The following is a 19,273-nucleotide window of genomic DNA, read 5'->3' on the forward strand; positions in this document are numbered from 1 at the left end:
GGAACAGTGACCCCAAACCGGTGCTGAGGCTGGACCAGACTCAGTTTAGTGTCCTGGGAGAGGTTTGGGGGAAAATGGCCACCCCAAAATTTCCCTCACTGGGCTGGGTAGCACAGAAGCAACGGGTTTGGGGGCTTGATCGTGGAGCTTAACTGCCAAGCCCCCAGGGCCCCCCTCAGGTATGGACCAGGCACCTGCAAGGCTCATCCTGCCCAGGAGCAGGGCTGGTTTATCCAAGTGCTGCAGGGGCCAGGACCAGCCTCAGTCTCAGATTTGGGGCTTTCCCAAGCCCCATCAGCTTCTCTCCACATCCTTTCTCCCTCCTTTGGTGGGACTTGTCTCCTCTGCCTTGGTCAGGGATGTCCCAACACCCAGATCTGCCCCTTGGGGGAGACCCTCAGCCCCCTCCTCCCTCCCAGCCTGCACTCCCCAGGGCAGGGATGGCAACAGCTGTGGGACCAGCACAACCCCAGTGCTGGTCTCCTCCATCAGCTGGTGGCCCATGGGCTTCCCCATCACCACCTTGGCCAAGTAGTCAGCATGGGGCTGGGGGGGTCAAGCATCTGTGACCAGCCAGGGACAGTGGCAACGTGCCACCTGGGCCATTGAGCTGTGCCAGCAGCAGGGCAAGGGGACCTGACTTGGATTTCAACGATCCGTTTGCTCTGCAGAGAGAAAAATAAACGGAGGATGGCGGGTGCACGTAAACACCGTGCTATTTCTGGGACGTGTTTGCTGGAGCATCTCGCGGCGCATCTCCTCACACGTCCTCCACCGCGGGGAGGAAGATGTTACCCCCCTATAGAGCTGGAGCCCTAAAGCTGTGGCAATGCGTGGGGTGGGGGCACAAAGGGGACCCCCAGAGAGCCCCTAAACCCCTCGCCCAGCAGCTTCCCAGGGTGAGCGTCCCCGCAATCAACCTCTGGCTGGGAGCAGAGCAGGAAAACCGGCAGGTTCATCATGGGAGAGCAATGCGGAAGCGAACACGGGCAGGTCCTGGCCTAATTGTATGCAAATCTCCTAACCAGAATGATTAAAAAACCACTCCTGTTCCTTAGTGGATTTGCAGTTTGTTCCCCCTCCCTGGACTCATCATGGCCCAGTGTACTTAATTTTAGCAGCACCTCTAAAAAAACCCCATGGTGTGCCAAAAATGAGCTGCCTGGCTGGGAGTGTGCCCGAGCACACAGCAAACTGTCCCAGTGCTTTGGCAAAGGTTGCGAAGGTTGAACGAGCAAATGTTGTTGCAGGTGGTGGCACAGAGCCTGTGCCAGATGGACACGGCATCATCTGCTCACCCTTGTGGACACCAGGTTGTTGTTGAGTGGTGGAGATTCCTTAAAAACCCATGAAAGGTAGTTTTTCTGGGGAACATCAAGCACCCAAAAGGTTGTTCAGGTCTTCCGGGCTCTTGCTGCGGTTTGGAAGGAGAAAATGGCCAGAGAGGTGCCACAGGTCATGATGATCCCAAAGAAGTGTTGGATGATGCTGCTTAATGGCCTCAGGTTGAACCAGAGGAGGTTGAGGTTGGATCTGGTGAACAATTTCTTCCCCAAAGGGGTGTTGGCCATTGGAACAGGCTGCCCAGGGCAGTGCTGGAGTCACCATCCCTAGACGGGTTTAAAAGGCATGTAGATGAGTTTCTTAAGGACATGGATTAGTTCCAGAGTTAGGCTGGGTTGTGGTTGAACTCGATGATCCTGAGGGTCTCTTCCAACTGAACTGATTCTATGATTCTACAGGCAAATACTGACGGGAGAGGTGGGACGATGGAGGGCACAGAGGGACACGGGGTGGTTTCAATGTTCCTGCACCAGCTATCCTACCTCGGCACCTCCTGCGAGACGGGGACAGGACCCAACCTAAGGAACGGTTCGTGTCCGGCTCCGTGCCAGCGCAATGCACCCGAGGGTTTGGCGTGTCGGGGCCGGCTGAGCCAGCCTGCCCTGCTGACAACACCAAATCCCGACTAAACACCCCCAGGGCTCAGCAGCAGCCAAAAAAGGCTTTTCCAAAGAGGCAAGTTGGGGCCAGGGCAGCTCATTTCCACCCACCTCTTCTTCAGCCTTTCTTGGGGGTTTGAGCTTTCCCCCTCCTGCCTCAGTTTACCTACATGAGGAGCAGCTCCGCGCTGCCATCCCGGGTGCTCAGGGTTCAAGTTGTTGAGGGTTTCTCCACCTCTTCCATCACGGGAACCATCTTACAGCCCTTTTGGTCATGGAAAGGGGCCTCTTAATTAGGAAAGTTAATTAGGAGCATGGTTGGTGCCAGCAGCACGGGGCTGTGTGCTTAAAGGGCTGACGTCTCTGCAAGATATTAATTAGGACGAGTGACCCCCCAAGCGCCATGGTCTGGTGGGTGCAGACAAGATGGCACAAGGTGAAAAAGGAGCAAACAAAGAGAAAACCTGGAGCTTTTCCAAGGATGCTGAGAGGCTGCGGAGAGATACTCGCCCAGCAACACCAGCCCTGGGGCCACCGGTCCTGTGACACGGTGACACAGAGCCCCGGCGGGACTTTACTGGGGATACAGGGCTGCTCCATGACTTGTGCCCAGTTTGCGTCCCATTTAACAGGATACATGGCCCTTAGGACGCGATTTTGGGAGCGAGGAGCACCACGCTTTTGCAGGGTGATGCATCCCTGTCCGGGCTTTGCAGCAGATACTCAGCAGCAATGACACAGCATCGAAAAAGATTCCTGGGAGATAATTTAAACCAGCAAATCCCAGAGGGCGGCCGGTGAAACAGCTGCTTCCCCGCGGACTGACCCTTTCCACCAAGCGCACTTCAGCTCAGAGCAGGTTTTACCGCGCGTTGGCAGCACCACCAATGCCCGAGGGAGAAACTGAGTCACGGGGGGTGTCTGTGACCATTCACAAGTGGGTAGCGACATGAGGACGTACCCCACGTCCCCTCTTCCCCCATGTTCATGAGGCTCCGGTGCACTGGTCGAAGAGGACAAGCCCCACCGGGTGCCCTGCCAGATGTCAGCCAGATGTTGCTCGCAGGCACCTGGGCCCCGGCCAAGCCGCGCGCCTTGGCACAGCCGGATGCTAACGGAGCTTTTGCGCTTTGCTGGCAGGGAGGAACTGCTGAGACATCGCTCGATGGAAGAGAAACCGAATCCAAAGCCCGGCGCACCCTCCGCCAGCGCCGCCCTTGGCACAGCGGCGGGTAGAGCAGAGGTCCGGCCCCGCGCCCCCGCGCCCCATCCCGGCCCTTTGCCTCCTCGCCGCTGGATCTTCCTCACCACACGCTGGGTTTATTTTAATCCCGAGGGAGCCCCGGGAGCTTTATCAAGCCCGGCTGCCGGCCAGGAGCTATTCCTGCCCAGCACTTCCAGCAGCCTCGGCAGCGCGGGAGGGGGTTAATCCTTATCACCCGTGCAAATCAGGTTACAGGATGGTTAAAACTCTTTGCCCCCACTCCATGGCTACCCCTAAACAAACCCAGTGCTTTTTTAGGCTCTCTTTTTATTTGAAATGTCCCGTGGAAGGCAGGACAGCACTTGGTACCTCCGCCGAGCTGTGCCCATGGGGAGGGAGGCGGGACGGGTGCCGGTGGTGGTGCGGGTGGTGTGAGTGCTCCCGAGCGCGCGGCGGTGATGACAGATCCTTGTGGGGCAAAGACTCATGTGAAACAGTGACTTCCCAGGAAAGGAAAAGGGAGAGGGGAGGAGGAAAATGTAAAAGGAAAAATGTGGCTTCTGCGAGTGCTGGTTCACTGCAAGACATGAATAAGGGGAACTTCTTCCCTTGATGGATGTCCGAGATGGTATAATTTTTTGATTGATTTGGGGGGAGATGTTGGGGTGGGGATGAATAGCTGAGTGGGTGCTCTGCCTGGGAGACCCCAGGGCTGGTCCCAGACCTGGAGCTGTGGTGGCCTGGGGACATGGGCTCTTATCCCCCGCACCCCATAGAGGTGGTGGATGATGTGGGGTGAAGGACAAAGCAGGGGACAAAGGAGTGACAATGACAGAGGGAAGCGGCTGAGCTGGTTCAGTGTCCCTGGTGTGAGGATGGAGCAGAGCCCCACTGCATGGGACGTAAAGCAAAACCACGTCCCCGCGGCTGCTGTTCCCAAAATTTGTATTTCTTGCTTTCGAAACATGTCCCGTGTTTCTATTCTACAATTCTCCACTTTTAGCTTCCAGCTGTCACTTGCTGCATCTTTCTCAGCTTTCTGGGCAGCTCTCCATTTTGGTAACCGGGATTTTTTCCCCAGACACTTAAAAACCATCACCACATCACCACCCTCCAAAGCAAAAGCTCTTCTCCCATCTGATTCTTGCAGCCTCCGAGCCAAACCAATCTGAGAATATTTTCTCCCAACTCATCTAAGGATATTTTATTTCCAGAAATTAAGCCAGAGCAGAAATTCACTGGGCATGGCCTGTGTATTGTAGGAAAAAGCAGTTTAAACCCTTCCCACGTGCTTAAACCTGCAGATTCCTATCGGAGACATGGAAAATTCTTTATCAGCAGAGGGGATCCACCTCCTGCCCCTTTCCCCTTCTCCCCTTCCCGCTGGGATCCTTTCGCCGTGGGCCCGGAGCAGCACAAACATCACCCGAAGGGTCTGAGCACAAACAGCCCGCGCTCCCCGGGGGACGGCTTCTGCGGGACGGTGACGCTGCCGCGGCACATGTGACATTTTGCAATTGCACACAGCAACCCCAAGCTGGTGGGTGGTGATGTTCCCACAGCCGGCTGCTTTCCTCGGGGACGAGTCCCCTGCCACCAGCCTGGAGTCGGTGTCAGCCTTGGGGGACACGGGGCAGGGAGCCTCGGCTGCTTCTCCTGCTGTTCATTCCCTGGCTGCCCTGGGTGGGGGGGATTTGGGGTGCAGGACCCAGCCCGGGCTCACCCAGCCCCAGGGGGATGTGGATGTCACCGTGGGAGGAGGGATGGGCTGGGACAGCAGTGGGTTGGAGGGCAGAGAGCTCCAACAGGCGTGAAGGCAGCTGGGAGTGTAACCCCAAATTTCCTCTCCGCTCCCCCAGGATCAGCCCTTTCCCACAGAAAGCCCCAGCCAAAGCGGTGTTTGCCATACGTGTCCATCTCCTCCACACAAGGTGGAGATGCAGGGATGGGGCAGGGGATGGACAGTTCCCCCTCCATGTCCCCATCCTGTGTGTTCTCGTGTGGGGATGAAAGAGGGTGACACCCCATCTCACCCCTGCTCGGCCTTCCCGAAATATCGTGGGGGGCCAGGAGCTGGGGTGCTGTGTCTCTGTGTATCTCCCAGGTTAAGAGAGGAGCTGGGACACAGCCCTGGGAAAGAAAAATCCAGATACAGCCCCAGGTGCACCCCAGGGTCCCCTTTTGGGGACAAGGGACATGCCCAACTCCAGGGGCAACATGGGCTCCAGGTTTCAACCCCCTAAATAAAAGCTCTTGATAAGGCAGAGACCAACCCAAATATGTTGGTGGCCAAGGGGTTTAGGTCCTCCCAGTCATTTTACTCCCCAAAAGTGATTAAATCCATGGGGCCAAAGGGACCAGATGTGGCACAGGCACTGGGCAAGAGCATCCTATGAGTGATAAAGGATGCAGCTCCTGCGGGAGGAATATAAAGGAAGGAAAAAACCTTCAAGGCACATTCCTGTCCCTCCCAATGGGGTGAAAGCTGAGCTGCCCCCAGGAGAGACTCGAGGGCAAGTGTTGCTGCCAGAGCTGGGGCCAAAGTTTCCTTCACCAGGACGATTCCACTTCCAGCCGAGCACAAAAAGGCAAAGGAAAGGGTTTCCGGGAAGTTCCCCCACTTCCCTGGAGCCTCCCGTCCCTGGTTTGGGATGTTTTGGCCCAAAAGTTGACCAGGGGGCCTGGGAGGGGGGCAGGAACCAGAGGAAGCCAAACCCCGGGAGCTATTTTCAGCCCTCGGGCAGGAAAAGCACCTGCTGGGGTCATTACGCCGCGGGAAAAAACAAATCTCAAGATTTTCTCCCCAGGGGGTGGGAAATGAATAGCCGGGCTATTCCTGATGGGGAATCGGGGCTGGATGCGGGGGGGTCACCCCAAGGGGTTCCAGGTCTGGATCAGCCCACGGGGCTGCACCCCAGATGGGGTTTCCTTCCTACACCCCCCCAAAAAAGGGGTTGAAGGGATCTGAGCTGCTTTTGGCCTCTGGGTTGGGGCGTGCAGCCCTGAACGGGGACGCCATGTGCGGATACCCGGGCTGCTGGTGCCCTCTCCCGTCAGCTGCACCGCACGGCGGCAGCGGCTGGAGGGATGATGGCTTCTCCATCCTCCTGGCAAGGAGCCCCTGGCCTCAGCCCCCCCGGGACCCTCGGGTGACCTGGCCAAGGAATGGGGGGGTTATTCTCGGTCACAAGCTCAGGGCTCCAAAGATTTGCATTTCAAGACATTTTTCCTCGTAGGCAGTTCGATGGTTGAGAGAGGCTGGAAGGAGCTCGGTCCCCTCTGATGGGGTGTGGGGAGCAGCCCAAAAACATTTGCCCCACTTTTGCTCCCTACATCAAAACCCACCAGCCTTCCTCACTGCTGCCAGCCCTTCCTCATCCTCCCAGCTCTCACCTCCCCCAGCTCCATCAGCTCCTGGGTGCAGGACACCCCCACAGTGGGTGGCCCAGGGATCCCCATGGGTGCAGCACCCGGACCCTGGTGTCACTGCTGCGGGGTCAGGATTATCCTCCAGCCGCTCAACCAGTCCCGACAGCACATGCCAAAGCGACCGACAGCTGAGCATGCGAGTGGGAGTCCGGGTGTTGCTGAAGCACGACCCCCACACGGGGCTGAACACCCCAGCAATGGGGAAACCCAGCCTGGGCTGAGCCCACAGCCACTCCTTGTGCTGGGAATCTGCAGGGAGAGGCCCCTCCGGATGGGCTGGGTGTCCCTCCTTGGGGACACTGCTGGTATGTCACGGGGAGGGTCTGCTGTCCCTCCTCTCCTTGGGCATCCCACCCCGAAGCCACAAAATCTCCACGACCCTCCCTCCCCACAATCCGAGTTACCGCAGCGTGTCTTACATAGGGGGGTCACCTTTCCTTGTCCAGACATTTGCTGTCCCATGGGGCGGGGACAGAAAAATGCAGGAGTCACCAGTTTCTGCCCTGAAAGCCCCACAGCAGCGTCACCAGCTCCTTTTTCCTTCTATTCACCAGAACCTCATCCCAAAGCATCAGCCCTGGCTTGGGCCATGGGGTACAGCGGGATCGTGCCCATCATAGGGACAAGATGATGGTCACCCCTGGCTTGCAGCCACTCGCTCCCTCCTGGCTGCTCCACCATCCCCACGTGGCTCCAGGGGTCCCAATTCAGGGCTGTCCCCTGCCAAGGGACTCTGCTGTCCCCAGGTCCCATCCCTGGGCCTTGCGCCATCCCTCTGGCCCAGCCAGCTGTCCCTCTCAGGGGGTCGAATAGCCACCATATGTCACTGCTGAATCCCTGGCATCCATGGGGCTTCCTCCAAACACCCACCTGTCCCCCCGCTCACCCCAGCCAGACTCTCCCATCCTGGGGAAAACAGACCCTTGTTGACAACCCAAGTCTGCCCCGGTCCCTCTGTGACACATGTGGGGACAGCCCGGCCAGTGCCACCGAGCAGGGGATGGAGTGTCGAGGATGTCCCTGGCATGGGGGGACTCCGGATGGGAGAGTCCCCCGTTGGGTTTGCTGGTGGGGTTCCTGCTGGGTCAGTCCCTCCTCCGGCTGCAATTTGGGGCTGCAGAGGGAAGGGGAAGGGTCACGTCTGGGTCATGGGGTGAGGGAGGTCACAGCGGGGCAGAAATGAGGTTTAGTGCTGGCAGAACATCCCCCAATGACTGTAGGCAAGCAGGGGGGGCAGGACACCCAGTATGGTCCCCAGACTGGGAGCCAGCAGGCTGGTGTGTTGGGGCACCTGGTTTGGTCCCCAGACTGGGGTCCCAATAACTGGTGGGTCACGGCACACATGGTGGTGGCAATAGTCTGTGGGTCACGGTGCCATTAATACGCTCCAACTGGGATGTGGTGGATTGGTGTGTTGGGGCGCCCACTACTGTCCTTACACTGAGATCCAGCGAACTGGGGGCTGCCCAACCACCAGCTTAACCTGTTGACACCCATCCTTGTAAATACAGTTAATATCAAAATACAACCTTTGTCCAGCAGCACATTATACCCCCATCGTTATCCCTGGTTTCCTGATGGAGAAACTGAGGCACGGAGGCTGACACCTGGGGTCGTGGGGATGAGAGGAGAGATGGGGACCGAGGATGCTGAGCCCCATGGGGACATGGTGCTGCAGGGACACGAGCAGCCCCATCCCAACACCCTCCCAACCCATCAATGAACCCAAACTGGGAGAGCTGGCACATTTGGGTGAGGAAGGTGTTGTCAGCTGGTCCAGCCACCTCTGCTCCTGTCTCAAATGGGGACAGACAACAGGACACCATCCCCATTGCTGGACCTAAAACCAGTTCCAATCCCCAGCAAGCTGAGAGGTGGCTGTGCGAGGTACTAGTGGGGATGGGGTTGATGGGGCAGGTTCTGCCGTGGCCCCATCGCGGCCGAGCAGCTGTCGCCATCCCAAATCTCCATTGAGCAGGCACGTCGGAAATCCCGGGTGTCGGAGGAGAGCTCTGCTCTGCATTCCTGGGCCGGGAGCGGAGAGAGGGCCAAGCATCTCCCGCCGCCTGCAGCTGCTCCTAAATATGTTACGACTTGTCACGGCGGCAGGAAGGGATGTCGGCAAGCCTGGAGAGCCAGAGGGGATGTGGGGTGGTGGGGTGCCTGCGGGGGACAGGAAGGTGGGTCCCATTGGAAATGGCATTTTGGTGGGACTGCTTTCACTGAAATCCCAGCAGAATGGGCTCTGCTGGGTCCCGGCCACCCCTCTCCCCATCAGTGGGATGGTGCTGTACGCTGAGGCTGAAGATGCTACCTCCACCATGCAGCTTGCATCACCAGCCCTAAAACTTGCTGCTTTTTCTGCCCTTTCCAATGGAAGGAGCCAGCCGGCACCACCCCTGCCATCGCTGCTCCAGAGTGTGGACTGTGCAGGTCTGTGCACCGAGCAGGGACATGTACTGGGTGTGAGCAGCTCCATGCAGGAGACAGGGACGTGCGCTGGGTGTGTGCAGCTCTGAGCACAGAGCAGGGACATGTACTGGGTGTGAGCAGCTCCGTGCAGGAGACAGGGATGTGCACAGGGTGTGCGCAGCTCTGAGCACAGAGCAGGGATGTGCACAGGGTGTGTGCAGCTCTGTGCACCAGACAGGGATGTGCACAGGGTGTGCGCAGCTCTGTGCACCAGACAGGGATGTGCGCAGGGTGTGCGCAGCTCTGTGCACTGAGCAGGCACATGTGTGACGTGTGTGCAGCTCCATGCACCAAGCAGGGACATGCACAGGGTGTAGTGCAGCTCTGTGCACCAGGCAAGGATCTGAACTGTGTGTTTGCAGCTCCACGCACCAAGCAAGGATATGCACAGGGTGTGGGCAGCTCTGAGCACTGAGCAGGGACGTGCTCTGGGTGTGTGCAGCTTTATGCACCAGACAGGGATGTGCACTGGGCTGCAACCTCCTTATGTACTTCCCTGAAACTCAGCAAATCAAGACCATCATCCAGAGTGGGAATGCAAAACATTTGGAGCAGCCCCTAGAGCACCTCTCCATGACCCTGTACTGTGGATCTGGCCACCAGCTTGGGAAGCTGCCCCAGAGGAGGAAGGACAAAGCCTCCTGGCTGGGATTTTCTCAATGGATGGGTATTTTTAGCTCGGTCCTCGTGGCTGCCCGTCCCCGGCGGCTGTGACGGGGTGAGCCGTCCCCGCGAGGCCTCCGCCAGCCCAGAAGGTCACCCCGTGACGGATCGCAGCACGTTCTGCCCGGCGCTCACACAGCGTTCCTTTGTGTCCCTCCCAGCCGCCCCCATCCATCACTACTAACCTGACAGCCGGCAGCAGAGCCCTAATCCCCCACCGGCTCCGAATTACCCAGGGCGCAGCCTGCAGCCGCCGCGGACACCCAAGGGACCCGGGAAAAGCCACCCCGCTTGGCCGTCCCCCAACAGCCGGCTTTGCGGGGTGCTCAGAGGAGTGTGAGGTGTGATGGGAGACCCTTGGTTCTCCAGACACTGGCGTCCCTCAGTGATGGCCGCTTGTATGATGGTTATCGTTATCCCTGATTTCATAACTGCCAGGATGGACCCACCGACCCCACTGTGTCGTAGAATCACAGAATCATTTTGGTTGGAAGAGACCGCCAAGATCATTGAGTCCAACCATAACCCACCCCTGGCACTGCCCCATGTCCTGAGAACCTCATCTCCATGTCCAACCCTCCAGGGATGGTGACTCCAGCACTGCCCTGGGCAGCCTGTTCCAATGCTCCACAGCCCTTTGGGGAAGAAATTGTTCCCCACATCCAACCTCAACCTCCCCTGGCGCAACTTGAGGCCATCTCCTCTCATCCTGTCGCCCCACAGTGTCTGGGATTGGGGTCAGCCCCGGCACAGAGGGTCTGATGGAGCAGCGGAGCCGCAGCTGGGCTGGCACAGCATTACCCGTCTCTCTGTGTTGGTGACAGCATGGACAGCCTGGATGGGACATCCAAAAAGCGCTGGAGTGAATGTAGGTGCTGGAGCTGCCACCCCTGTGCAGGGTCCTTCCCCAGTTCCCATCCTGCGCTGGTCCTGGGTCACCTTCCCTCCCTGTCCCCATGAGCTGCCTCCACTGCCTGCTCAGCCACAGGGCCACGGTGGCCTTGGTGGCCCATGGGGGCTGCCTTGACCCAGGGAAAGGCCACTGGGGTGGCCGCCACTTGCTCTAACGATGCTGCCCGTGTTTTATGAAGTGCTAAATGTTTGACTGCTCTCTTGTCCGGGTCTGTCACATGCCCCGTGGAGCCAGTTATGTCACCACCAGGTTCCTCATCCTCCAAACACCCCCTTGCAGTTAAACAAACCCCATTTGTACGGTCCTGCAGGGCATCGCTCGCCCAGGGACCCGAATGCGGCTTGAGGAGCTCACCAGGGTCATGTCCACAAGCAAGTGCCACCGAGAAAGGTCCCCACGAGCGAGTCAAACTGCTGGATGTGATGACGTGAAGTTGATGTGGAGCCCTTGGGTTCAGGTTATTCCCTCCTAACGGCTTCACGCCTGCAGCTGGCAATTCTCAGGGACAAATCCTGCTTCTTCATTGCTCTTTTAGTGCTTCCACCCAACACAGGGGCTGAGTCTGTGTTCGGATTTCTTTCCTTCTTGCATATGTTGGGGGTTTGATTGACCCTGGTGAGCGCAGAGGCTGTGCCAAGGGTGAACCCCGGGGCTGTGGGTCCTGCTTTTCTTACTGCAGACTTTTTATAGATTCTAAAACTGTGGAGAGAGCAAATCCCAGGACTGAGACCTGGGGAGAGCTGGAATCAGACTGAGGATGCGCTATAAAGCTCTTAGCCCCAAAGAAATTACGGCGAAGAGAGAAGAGCATGGTGGCGGGTGCCAAAAAGGCCAGAAATCAACCCAAAGTGGGGCAGGGAGCTGGCAGCGGGTGCAGGGAATGTGCCGGGGTGGGGGGATTTGGGGAAGGAAAATCCTGGCAGGGTTGGCCCTGCGCTTGGCCGACATTCTTTCCACTGACCGATCCCTCGGCTGGAATCTGGCCTGGAGCAGGAATAGGAGGAGAGGGGAGATGGTTTCTGACATTCCCGATGGAAAAAAGAAGGAGAAATAATCCCTTCAGAAAAGACAAAGCTGGAATAACATAGTCGAGCAGTTGTAGGGAAGGGCTGGGGATGGGTTAAAGTCTCACCCATGCTGCTGCTTATGCCGGCCTGTGATTGTGCCTCAGTTTCCCCATTGGGAGGGGGTGATTGATGTATCTTTGTTGCGAGAGGCATGCAGCGTTGGGGATTTGGTTTATCTGCAAGTACAGATGGTATGGAGATGAGCTGGCGTGGGACAACAGCAGGAACACATGGGAGAAGGTGTCCCTTGGGTTTGGTGCAGGGGAGAAGCCACGAACGTGGATTTTGTGCCAAAAGTGCCGCTCTGGGATAAGAGACTTGACCAAAGACCTTCAGGAAGCCCATGGTGGAGGAAAAGCAGGCGACAGGGTGCAGGGGTGTGAGAGGCTAAGGGCAGCAGCGACAAAGTGACAAGGGTGTCCTGGCCACAAGGCCAATGTGGGCTCCCCCCACCAGCCTGTAACTGAAGGGACCAGATGATGCAGGAATGCGAGGGGGAACTGGCAGCCACCCACCATCCCCGCTGGCACCCCTGGGCTCGAACAAAGCCCTTGTTCGCGGGGCGGCCGAGCTGCCCTCCCCACCGTGCCAGCTCCCCCGGACCCCCCCGGCGTGGCCGCGGTCTAGGGCAGCGTAATCCCCGCGGGGAGAGCACATGAAATCAGATGGACAAGTTTTGATGTGAGGCAGCAGCTTAGGCTGGGCTCAGGTTTCCTTTAGGTTTTCTATATTTATCTCCGTGATTTAATGTCAGCGCTGGGGTTTAAATGGCACCAAACAGTTGGCGTGGGGAGAGGGAGCAGCCATCCCCGAGCCGCGCACACGTCCCCGAGCCGCCCACGCGCCCATGGAGCTCTTTGAGACCAACCCGTATTTTTTCCCGGACCAGAGGTTTTACGATGGGGAAAATTTCCTGGGCTCCCGTTTGCAAGGCTACGAGCCATCGGCATTCCCCGAGCGGCCCGAGGTGGCCCTGTGTCCCGAGGGCAGGGTGGCTTTGGAGGAGAAGGACTCAGCCCTGGCCGAGCACTGTCCCGGGCAGTGTCTGCCGTGGGCGTGCAAGGTTTGCAAGCGCAAGACGGTGTCCATCGACCGGCGCCGGGCGGCCACGCTGCGGGAGAAGCGCAGGTTGAAGAAGGTGAACGAAGCCTTCGAGGCGCTGAAGCGCAGCACCCTGCTGAACCCCAACCAGCGGCTGCCCAAGGTGGAGATCCTGCGCAGCGCCATCCAGTACATCGAGCGCCTGCAGAGCCTGCTCAGCAGCCTCAACCAGCAGGAGCGGGAGCAGAGGGACCTGCACTTCCGTCCCACCGCCCCCCAGCCCGGGGTGAGTGTCCCCAAGTGTTCCCCAGGGTCCTCAAATCTGGGCTGGGCATCAGCATGGGAATGGTGACCCGTGGGAGTGATTCTCTATGGGGGTGATGGTCTATGGGGGTGATGCTCTTTGGGGGAGGTGGTCTGTGGGGGTGATGGTCTATGGGGATGATGACTTTTGGGGATGATACTTTATGGGGGTGACACTCTATAAGGGTGGTACCCTATGGGGGTGATGCTCTATGGGGTTGGTGGTCTGTGGGGGTGATGGTCTATGGGGATGATGACTTTTGGGGTGATACTTTATGGGGGTGACACTTTATAAGGGTGGTGTCCTATGGGGGTGATGGTCTCTGGGGTTGATGTGCTTTGGGGGTGATGCCCTATAGGCATGAAACACTATGGGAGTGATGCTTTCTGGGGGTGATGCCCTATGGGGGTGATGCGCTTTGGGGGTGATGTTCTAGGGGGGTGGTGGTCTATGGGGGGGATTCTTTATGATGACTTTTGGGGGTGATACTTTATGGGTGTGACACCCCATAAGTGTGGTGCCTTATGGAGGTGATGGTCTATGGGGGTGGTGGTCTGTGGGGGTGATGGTCTATGGGGATGATGACTTTTGGGGTGATACTTTATGGGGATGACACTTTATAAGGGTGGTGGCCTATGGGGGTGATGGTCTATGGGGGTGATGTGCTTTGGGGGTGATGCTCTATAGGCGTGAAACACTATGGGAGTGATGCTTTCTGGGGGTGATGCGCTTTGGGGGTGATGCTTTATGGGGGTGGTGGTCTATGGGCGTGATGTCCTTTGGGGGTGATACTTAGTGGGAGTGACACTCTATAAAGGTGATTCCCTATGGAGGTGATGTTCTATGGGGGTGATGGTCTATGGGGGTCACACTCTCTAGGGGTGATGCCCTGTGGGGGTGACATTCTATAGGGGTGCTGCTCTATGGGAGTGATACCCTATAAGGGTGGTACTCTATGGGGGCGGCACCCTATGGGGGTGACACCCTGTGGGGGTCATGCTTTGCAGGGCCAGTAGCTGTCTTTCCCTGTATATACATCTATAGATTTATGTATGGATGTAGTGAGGGCTGCATGGTCCAGTGCTGGAAATGCAGTGAGCGCAGCACGTGTGCTTGGGCTTGAGAAGGATGATCAAGGCAAAACCAAGATAAAAACAAACACACCCCCCCCCCCCCCAATTAAATTTTAAAAATAAGTTAAAATAAGGAGATTACATGAATAAAACATAAAATAAAGTTAAATCCCCCCACTCACAGACACACACAATCCTGGTTTCTTCCTACAAAGTGACACAACCCACAAAGCCCCTGAGCAAACACCATCGGGGGCGCCACCACGGGGTGTCTGAGCAAGCGCTTCCCTGCAGCTCTGAGGACTTGGATACCAAAATGTGTAGATAGATATGGTATAGATATAGGTGCTGGTGTTGGTATAGATGGTATCAATACAGATGATACAGATGATATAGACAGATGCAGATGTAGAGGTAGGTATATGTATAGGTCTTGATGGTACAGGTGCAGATATAGATGATATAGGTACGGGTTATACAGATAGAGGTAGGTGTAGAAGTAGATATAGGTGATACGTCTATGGATATAGATACATATAGGTAGATATAGATAATATAGGTATGGATATGTATGTGGATATTGATATGGTTATAGATGTAGATGTAGTTGTAGATATAGATGATAGAGATAGCGATGATAGAGATAGAGATAGAGATAGAGATAGAGATAGATAGAGATAGATAGAGATAGATAGAGATATAATGATATAGATAATGATATAGATATAATGATATAGATAATGATATAGAGATGATAGAGATAGAGATAGAGATGGATAGAGATTATAGATAAAGATATAGATATAGATAGAAGGACTTTAAAAGAGGCACAGAAAAGTGGAATTCACCAAGATTCCTCTTCTTTCAGACTAAGGGATTTAAGGACCAAACCACAAAATACCCTTGTAGCCCAACATGGTACATTCAGAGCCTGAATAAAGGACTGAAAAGGCTTTTAAGCTCCATCCTATATAGACTTTGGACTTCCTGGCGTAAATCCAATATACCCACTTGGGTTTGATTAGGTCTGATTTGTTGGCTGTCGCTGCAAATGTGCCCAGAACATTGCAGGGCTGTTCCTGTGTCACTTCTGCTCCGAGTTGTCCCTACTCCATGGGGTTCACATATGGAGTGTGAAATCCAACATTTTTGGGGAAAAAAAACATCCTATCTGTAAGAATTCCATACTTCAGTGGGAAATAAATCCAACTGTTAATGAATTAGCCCATGAAGCTACAAGTTTGTAGACTCAAGGTGCCATTTCTAGGCTGCTACAAATAGCTGGGTCCTTGGGGTTGCTGCTATAAATCATATTTGGGGTTTAAAGCGGGCAGGCATCCACTTCCAAATAAAGATACACAGACCAAAAAGAAGTTGATTCTGAGCTTCGTTGAGTAACGCTCTCATTTTTCAGGCCGTCAGCTCTTTTCTCTGAAATAGCCCTTCAGCCTCAAATCCACAAATCAAACTGCCAAAAGAGCTTCCCCAGAAATCCCCTTGGGCTGGCCTGGGGGTGTCCAGCCCCTGGGCTCTGTTTTGTGAGCCTGAGTAGGTGGTTTTCAACAAAAAGCTGTTTTACCAAAGTGTGTTTGTTCATCTCTGGCCCTTTTTCAGAGTCACTGAGCAGTTTTTTTACCTGCAGTGGGTGGACAGTTTCATTTCTCCTGTGTCCAGGGTCCCAAACTGAGATTTTTTTCAGCCTTTATGGTTCATGGAATCACAGGATGGTTTGGGTTGGAGGGACCTTCCCAGCTCCCCCAGTGCCCCCCCTGCCATGACAGGGACATCTGCACCAGCTCAGGGTGCTCAGAGCCCCGTCCAGCCTGGCCTGGGATGTCTCCAGGGATGGTTCATCCACCACCTCTCTGGCCAACCTGGGCCAGGCTCTCACCACCCACAGGGCCAACAATTCCTTCCTCATGTCCAGCCTGAATCTCCCTCCTTTAGTTTAAAACCATCACCCCTTGTCCTATCGCAACAGCCCCTGCTAAACTGCTTAACAAATCATCTGCCCCGATGTGTGATGGGGACCCCAAATGCTGTCGGCTCTCGGGGCAGCTTTGTGGATAGGATGGATGTTCCCACCTCTGCAGAGGGATTGTGGTGTGGGGATGGTCCCCCTGGGGTGTTTCTGTGGTGGCCAGTGGGGTTTGGTGGGGCTGGGGGCTGGGAGACCCACAGTTCATATCTTGTCTCCTTGCAGGTGGCCGGTGAGTGCGGGTCCGGCAGCTCGTCCTGCAGCCCCGAGTGGAGCAGCCAGCTGGAGTTCGGCACCAACCCTGCAGGTGAGGTCACCCCCATGTCCTGCACCCTCACTGGGCTCTGGGGGGACACAGCTGTGGGGACACCGCATCCTGGGGCAAAGCATCGCTGAGCCAACCCCCTGCAAGCAGGAGATGCTCAGAGTAGAGGACAAAAGGAGCCTTGTCCCCCTCTCCCCACCCCGCTGTTGCAGAGAAATGAGCTCATAAATCCTCCAGTGCTTCCTTGGCTGGATGCTCAGGGACTTCAGGCTTCTCCTCCTGCCTGATTTCCCCACGATATCTGTTCTTAGTGAGCCCTGGAATTGGTCTGCAGCAGCTTGGTCCCCATCAACGGTTTGTCCCTCACTGTCCCTTGGCTCGGCTCTGCCCGCAGAGGTGCTGAGCATCACTGAGCATCACAATCCATCGCTGCCCCGGGCTCCCCACACCCCCTTTGCAGCTGCTGCTTCTTTTTTCCATTATTGCAGTCACCCCAACCCAAATCCACCTGTTTTTTTCCCCCAGAGGTAGAAACTTAAACCTCACTTGCCAACAGACAATAAAATGTAAAAAATTGTCCAAAAGTTTGAGTCCCTGTTGCCCCCTCCAGGGGAAGGTCTCAGCCCCTCGGGGCAGGAGTGGGAGTGGGTCCCCAGGTCTCTCCAGCCATGTGGTGGGATTGTGGGTCTCCTCTACGTGGAGCCAGAAGCTGTCCCCAGCACATGGACCCTGTCCTTAGCACACGGTTCCTGTCCTTAGCACAAAGTCCCTGTCCACAGCACATGGTCCCCATACCCAATACATGGTGCCTGTCCCCAGTAAACGGTCCTTGTCCCCAGCATTTGGTCCCTGTCCCCAGCACATGGTGCCCATCTCCAGCACATTGTCCTTGTACTCAGCACATTGTTCCCATCCCCAGTACATGGTCCCTGTCCCCAGCACATGGTCCCCATCCACAGCACAGGTCCCCGTCCCCAGCACATGGTCCCTGTCCCCAGCACACAGTCCCTGTCCCCAGCACATGGTCCCTGTCCCCAGCACATGGTTCCCGTCTCCAGCACATTGTCCCCGTCCCCAGCACACGGTCCCTGTCCCCAGCACATTGTCCCCATCCCCAGCACATGGTCTCCATCCCAGCACACGGTCCCCATCCCCAGCACATGGTCCCTGTCCCCAGCACATTGTCCCCATCCCCAGCACATGGTCCCCATCCTCAGCACACGGTCCCTGTCCCCAGCATTTGGTCCCTGTCCCCAGCACATGGTCCCCATCCTCAGCACATTGTCCCCATCCCCAGCATTTGGTCCCTGTCCCCAGCACATGGTCCCCATCCTCAGCACATTGTCCCCATCCCCAGCACAGGTCCCTGTCCCCAGCACATTGTCCCCATCCTCAGCACATTGTCCCCGTCCTCAGCACATGGTCTCCATCCCAGCACACGGTCCCCATCCCCAGCACATGGTCCCTGTCCCCAGCACATTGTCCCCATCCCCAGCACATGGTCCCCATCCTCAGCACACGGTCCCTGTCCCCAGCATTTGGTCCCTGTCCCCAGCACATGGTCCCCATCCTCAGCACATTGTCCCCATCCCCAGCACAGGTCCCTGTCCCCAGCACATTGTCCCCATCCTCAGCACATTGTCCCCGTCCTCAGCACATTGTCCCCATCCCCAGCACACGGTCCCCATCCCCAGCACATGGTCCCTGTCCCGAGCACATGGTTCCTGTCCCCAGCAGGACCATCATGCCCTTGCTCTCTGCAGATCACCTCCTGGCCGATGACGCCGCAGAGGACCGCAACCTCCACTCGCTCTCCTCCATCGTGGAGAACATCGCCGTGGAGGACGTGGCCGTGACGTTCCAGGAGGAGCGGGTTCAAAACTGAGCCGGCACAACACCCGACGGCTCTTCAAGCTGGTGACGGGGTGGGAATAAGATGCTGGAAGGGTCCAGCCGCTGGAAATCGTATTTACCCCTCCGGCGTCGTGGACCACACCGCTGGAACCACTCACCTCCATTCCCACTCCTCGCAAAACGCTCCCGCTCGCCCAGCTGGGAAACGCCGATGGGGAGAGGTGGGATCTTGGGGTGCCGCGGCCGCGCTTCCCGCGAGGGCGGCCGCGCGGCGTCGGGCTCTGCACCCCCTGCGTGGGGGCGGTCGGATTTTGGGGGCCAATGTGTGTGCTGGGTTCGCTTGCTGATTTTCCTTTCCAAGATGCTCTTTGACCAACGTGTCTCCCCGGCTGGTGTCCCGCGGGTGCTGAGCCCCGCGGAGGCTGCGCGCCGTCTTTTCTACTGATCTCTGTGTGGAGTTGCCATTTGTTTTTGTTTTTCTTAATTATTATTTTTGCTAACTTATTTGGATTGGGTTTTTTTAAATAAAGGCATTTGTTTGAACTGCTCAGGGCTTCCTTCCCTGCCGTCCCCTTGGTGCAGGTCTCTCCTAATTCCCAAGCTGGGGATTTCTCCATATCAGAACATCCATCCGGACCTCAGCATGGTCACTCAGCATTGGGAAATGACGTCCCACACTTCAATCCACCCTGCAGAGACCAGTGACTTCACTGGGGCTCAGTCCTGTACCCCAAAAACTCTCGGGGAAGCTAAAGATTAATTACATTTTTAATTTGGGCTCTAGAAAGAAGGCTCAAGCCAGCACTGTTTTAAAATCCTGTTTATTGGAACACACATACATCCTTTCCTGACCCGATCCAGGGTTTGGAGTCCATGCAGTACCAATAATATGACGAAAGAAATAGGGCATCGATATAAAGGGCTCACTGACTCTTCAAATTAAAAAAATATTTAATACTGTATTAGGCAAATAATACACCGAAAAGACATCATGACTGTATAGCCTCTCAGATATTGCACTTCCAGACAGCACATGATAAGTATAAGGTCATTCCAGCCATCAATAA

The 19,273-nt window shown here is 56.3% G+C and overlaps 1 protein-coding gene across 1 annotated transcript; it reads left to right on the forward strand.

Annotated features, from left to right (window-relative positions):
- Positions 1-12,538: 12,538 nt before the first annotated feature.
- Positions 12,539-18,237, forward strand: MYOG (myogenin; the record flags this gene model as incomplete). The annotated part of the gene is made up of 3 exons (XM_080358184.1): positions 12,539-13,018; positions 16,313-16,394; positions 18,116-18,237. The coding sequence occupies 3 exons, from the start codon at positions 12,539-12,541 to the stop codon at positions 18,235-18,237; spliced, it is 684 nt and encodes a 227-aa protein (XP_080214310.1).
- Positions 18,238-19,273: the final 1,036 nt, after the last annotated feature.

Source organism: Nesoenas mayeri (genome assembly GCF_963082525.1).
Source record: "Nesoenas mayeri genome assembly, chromosome: 23".
In the NCBI taxonomy this organism is placed as follows: domain Eukaryota; kingdom Metazoa; phylum Chordata; class Aves; order Columbiformes; family Columbidae; genus Nesoenas; species Nesoenas mayeri.